General features: G+C 29.7%; 1 protein-coding gene across 1 annotated transcript; it reads right to left on the bottom strand.

Annotated features, from left to right (window-relative positions):
- Positions 1 to 613: 613 nt before the first annotated feature.
- Positions 614 to 5131, bottom strand: LOC129302630 (cytochrome P450 71D10-like). The gene is made up of 3 exons (XM_054941545.1): positions 4677 to 5131; positions 1909 to 2341; positions 614 to 1307 (listed from the first exon to the last, which is right to left on the bottom strand). The coding sequence occupies exons 1-3, from the start codon at positions 5129 to 5131 to the stop codon at positions 687 to 689; spliced, it is 1509 nt and encodes a 502-aa protein (XP_054797520.1). The 3' UTR covers positions 614 to 686.
- Positions 5132 to 5847: the final 716 nt, after the last annotated feature.

Here is a 5847-nt window from a genome sequence, read left to right as displayed (position 1 = left end):
TTGTGTTTGGAACTTTTACATTATTGTTCAATTTAATCACACATGCTGTATATAATAAATGGATATTATGTTGTTCATATATGAACTTTGTCATTTTTTTATAGATATTGTATTGTACCTGCACCTAAAAAACTTGTATATTTGGAGCGAATGTGTCTTTTCTTAAAAAAGCATATTTGCATTTAGGGCCTTTTGGCATATAGAAATTAATGTATTGAGCTTGAGGCGTGACTTTTTTCATTCTAAGAGCCCTAGATGCGATCCTCCTTGTATAATATTTACATATAATCAAAATATATTTCATTTACATTCATTATTCTCCACACTATCAACCATATTATTATCGGATAATTTGTGCGTGTCCCTTTCCTTATTAATCAAATCATACACAATATGATTATATACGTGTTACTTTTTTTTCTCTGACATTCACCATCTTTTTATTTGTTTTTCTAAATGCACAATGCATATGAGCCAAATTGCTTGGTAAAGTATAACACTTCAGTTTAGTAATAATGTCAAATATTAAGCCATATTCATTAAGACATAATTACTATACAAACACGCATAGACATACAATATTGATCCATCAAATTCGCAACACTACCAGGTTTATTCGCATTCTTCATACAAGAAAACAGACCAAAGGATTATTGACTGAGGTGAACAATAATATAATTGTGTTGCTAATTAGGATGATAAGACAGAGGAATTAAGCACAAATCTAATTTTTTTCTCACAGTCCCAACAAAAGTCTCAGACATGTCAAACTCTTCTTTCCTCATTCCTTTAGGAAGTTTCCAATTAAAATGATATAGCAAATTTGCAAGTGGAAGCTCAACATTGGGTATGGCAAAAGCAATTCCTGGACATATCCTCCTTCCAGAACCAAATGGAATATACTCAAAGTCTGTGCCTCTGAAGTTATAATAATCAGCACCATCAAGAAATCTCTCAGGTTTGAACTCTTCAGGCTCAGGCCAATACTTTGGATCTCTTCCTATTGCCCAAGCATTCACAAGGATCTTGGTGTTCATAGGTATTTTGTATCCATTGATTACACATGTTTCGCTGTTTTTTCTTGGTAGTAGTAATGGAGCTGGTGGGTGTAACCTTAAAGTTTCTTTGATGACACATTGTAAGTATTCAAGTTGATGAAGTTCTGTCTCATCAACATGTGATTTATCTTTGAAAACCCTTCTTACCTCAGTTTGTGCCATTTCCAATATCTTAGGTTGTTTTACTATCTCTGACATTGCCCACACTACAGTTGTTGATGATGTCTCAGTTCCTCCTATGAATATGTCCTGAAATTTTGATGAATTTGTTTAGCATGGTTTATATTGCTTAAATATAATTCTTGCTTCACCCATCTTAATATAAGAAAAAGCATAAACTCAAAATTAATCAAGCATATTTTAATTTGGAGTTGACATGGAAAGATAATCATGAAAGTTAAGCATCTTGGCTAGTTTGTCCAATATTCTTTTCAATGTACCAAGAAATTGAATCAAATATCGCTTTGTAAACAAATGAAATAAAGCTAGTAATTTCCTTCAATTAATTGCCAAAATGCATTGTGCAAGCTACTATCTCCTCCATATTAAAATGATCGTCCCTTTAATTTGAAGTTTTACACTTCAATTAAGAAATTTATTAAATGATCCAAATTATAGCAAAGACTAAATCCTTAATTATTTCTAATTCTCTACTTGATTTCTTTTTCTGAATGAAGACAGTATAATGTTTTTCTATTTATCACAATTAATAACAAAACTAATGATTTATGAGTTTATATTTATATGCAGTTAGTGATAAGTAACAGTTTACTCTTTCACTATATTTATCATTAAGCATGCATAGCATTTACATGATCAAATGTTAATATAAGCTTCTAATCATACTTACCAAAATTGTTGCTTTGATGTTATTCAAAGATATGGGAACCTCCAGATTATTTTGCTCCTGAATCTTCAAGAAAACATCAACTAGATCTTCTTCAACCTTATCAGATTTCTTCTTCCTGTGATCATCGATTATGTTGTCCAGTATTCTATCAATCTCTACATGCAGCCTCTCAAGTTTTGCCTTCATACCAGAAATATTTTGCAGAAGTTTCATGGAAGGAAAGAAATCTGCAATGTAAAAGCCTCCAGCTAGCTTTAAAGCCTGCTTAGCACATCTGAGGAAGGCCTCTTGGTCTCTTGATCTTTCTCCAAAAGCTGCTCGAGCTACTATGGCATTTGTCATGGACATTATCATGTTGCTCAGATTGATCTCTGATCCTTCGTTTTCTGAGATTGTTTTCACCAGTTCTGACACTTCCTCTTCTCTGATAAACCTGTATTTTTGGAAACAATTAGAGTTCTTCCTCCTAATCAAGTGGTTTCTTGAAGAAAGAGATCAACGAATCTATGGTGGACGTGGAATAAGGACAGACATGGAGCTTGTGGGAAAACCATTGAAAAATTCAACACATATATTCAATTATTAGTAAGTTTTGTATCACATGAAAAATATATTATTTTTTTTAGTTAAGGATAAGGATCGCTGACAATAAAAAATTTCTCTGCTAACTGAGAGCAATGAATAGATCTCTTTCAATTAAATTGCTACATAGACAAAGACTAATAACGAGAACCTTTACCACTCATGCCAACTTTAGTTACGTAAAAAGTATTTTATTTTCAATTCATAAAAAGGAGTAGTTTTCTTTTTACTAAAAAAATGACTTTGTGATGGAACAAATTTCTGTCGCTAATCAGTGACTAATTTATTGATGGAATTCTATCAATAAAAATTATGTCACTAAACCGATAGAAATAATTTAGCAATGGAAATGTCTGTTGCTTATTTTTAGGATAACTTATTCTAATTTTGTGATAGAATATGTGACAAAAAATTCCATCGCAAACTTTTCGGTCATAATTTTGTAGCTAATTTTTTAAATTTTATTATATTATTTATAATATATATAATTTATTATTATCATTAAATAAATAATTAATAATTATAGTTTATTAGTTAAAATTATTCACATATTAATAATATAAATCATATACTTAATTACTGTTATTTAAAAATAAGAATATTTTTAACAAAAAATTTAAATATAAAAAAATTTATATAATATATGAAAATATAATATAATATAATAAAATATAATATAATATATAATTGTAATGAAATAGTTGTCCAATTTAATATTAAATTTCCTATCAAAAATAATTTTTCAAAAAATATAGTACAATAGAATTATTTATTGTATAATAATTATTTTAACGTATGAATAAGTAAAAGTAATGTTAAATAAATAGTTATATTGAAATAATATATTTGTTGGCGGGTATGTCAGGTGTTAAATATTATATATATATCTAATTTATCAATTAAAAATTAAAAATATTTTTAACTGAAGTTCTATCCCTAATGAAAATTCCATCCCTAACTCATTTAGGGACGGAATTTGCATTGATTATTTTGTTGCTAATCCAGTGTTTTTTTAATTGTTATTTCTCTTGTTAATTTAGTTACAGATTTTCCACGCCAATTGCCCTTTTCTTTTTGAGTAAAACGAGAAGAATGTGTGTCTTTTACATTTTGCACATTCTTCATAGAATTAGAGTTTGTCAATGTAAGGGCTGGCCTACCTCTCAAAGAATTACGCTCAAGGGCCTGACGCTTGATGCTTCATGAATCAGAAATAATTTTGTATTATCATAAAAAAAACACACAGAAATACTACAACTATATATGCAGAAGAATTATCCTACTCAGCTCGATCGATGATGTTTAATAGTATGAAAAATGACCAAAAAAAAAATAATGCTTGCATTGTATTTAGTGTTATCCAACATAATATGGCGATAGAAGAGGGCGCCTTGTTCGTTTGGAATTTGTATTGACAAGGACCTTTGCGATTGCGAGATTGATGCCACATGCATGCATGTGATCATTATCATAATAAGCAGGATTGAGAGATCATATCATACCACAAATAAAAAAAGTTTAGACATTTAGAAGTAATACGCAACACATAGAATGCAAGCTAGTGGTTTAAATGGGAAAAGGCGAGAGTTATTTTTGATTGAAGAATAATAAGCTTAAGAGAAATTTTATCGAACTATTACAAGACCGGCCATATTATATGATAATAAATGTTGAACTTTAAAAGAATAACATACATGAGTATAAAATTGGAATAGCAAAGATAATGAGAATGTTGAGATGAATCACTATGTACAAAAACATAAATTCAAAATGAGCATGTATGAGAAAAAATGGAGTATGACATCTATTGAGGGGGGAAATTGTAGAAAATTATTTGAAATGGTGTGAATATGTATAGAGAAGGTTGTGGAAGGTACTAGTAAAAAAAGTAAAATGGATAATCTTAAACCTGAAAAAAAAAGAGAGAAAGACTAAAGAGAATATTTATAAAAATTGTTCATCGTATAAATTTTTATAATTAATAATATTTTTAAAAGTTTGGTTGATAATAAAATTCAATGGCATGTCATCGCACAGAAGACTTCATATTGTTGTAGTACTAGAATAAAAAAGAAAAGCATTCATCAAAAAAAAAGAAAAAAGAAAAGCACATTATGAAGTGAGTTTCATTTTCACATGAGAGATAAAATTGAAGAATTAATAAGAAGCATATATAGAAACAAAACCTGAATGATTGGACCCTCTTAGCAGAGAGAAGTTCTGAGCTGCATATTTTTCTGAGCTGCGACCAGTAACTGCCAGAGGAAGAGAAAGCAATGTTGGTGGCATTATACGACAGAATTTCATAAGCAAAAAGGTAAGGTCTGTTGGCGAAGACAGCGTCGTGTGTTTTCATGATCTCTTTGGTGGCTTCTGGGGAAGAGATTATGACATTGGAGGTCTCTCCTAGTTTCAGGAACATCACAGGTAATCCATGTTTGTTTGCTATGTCTCTCAAAGATTGATGAGGCAGTGACCCTAAAAGATGGTGCATGTGTCCTATGAGAGGAAGCTTCCATGGTCCTGAAGGAGGGAGGGAAGTTTTGGGAGATTTATTGAAGCTTGATTTCAAGACATGGAGAAGGAAGAAGAAGAAGAAGAAAGCACAGAAGGTAGAGGAGAGGATCTGCAGAGAATCCATGGCAGAAGTTCAGAACTGGCACTATAATCCAAGTCTGTGGCTTAGCGCAGAGAGGAATGAAGAGGTTCATTCCCTTTAATATATGATAGTGGCTCTGATGATACCAAATTAATGTATGAGCTTTTTCATAATTTTTGTTTGGTTCTAAATGCAAAATCTCATCAATCCTGTCTACTATATTAAATATATATTTGTTTTAGGAGAATGATAGTTACAATTACAAATAAGAATTTCAATATTATAATATAAGAATTATAATTGAAATTTAAATGTTTTATGTATAATTTAAACTCCTGAATATATAATTGTTGTTTTTATTGATATTTTTAATTTATTTTTCTATGAAAATATTGTTACTTTCATTCTCTCTCTATTTTTTTTATAGATCGTACATCTATTTAAAGTTTTATTTTTTTATGATTAAGGTGCAAAAATATTTTAAAAAAATTTCTTGAGAGCTTATGATATTCTTAAGTAAACAATAGCGTGTGTGTGTGTGTGTGTGGGTACCTATTGAAGTATTAACCTTATATCTCAAAAAAAAAAAAAATGTATTAACCTTATAAGGGAGGTCAACATTCCTTAATCATAGTTAAAATAGTCTAATATTGATCACTAAGTTTTTCAAATAGGGGAAGGTTGACCTATTTTATAAAGTTAATAGATACCTATATACCATTGTTGATAACTTAATAGGATACCAAAAATTATTTAAA

The sequence above is a fragment of the Prosopis cineraria genome, unplaced genomic scaffold (genome assembly GCF_029017545.1).
Source record: "Prosopis cineraria cultivar Desert tree isolate PC_DT_omini unplaced genomic scaffold, ASM2901754v1 PC2, whole genome shotgun sequence".
NCBI classification, from domain to species: Eukaryota; Viridiplantae; Streptophyta; class Magnoliopsida; order Fabales; family Fabaceae; genus Prosopis; species Prosopis cineraria.
The sequence above is the reverse complement of the archived record's forward strand: the minus strand, read 5'-3'. Positions and strand labels throughout refer to the sequence as shown.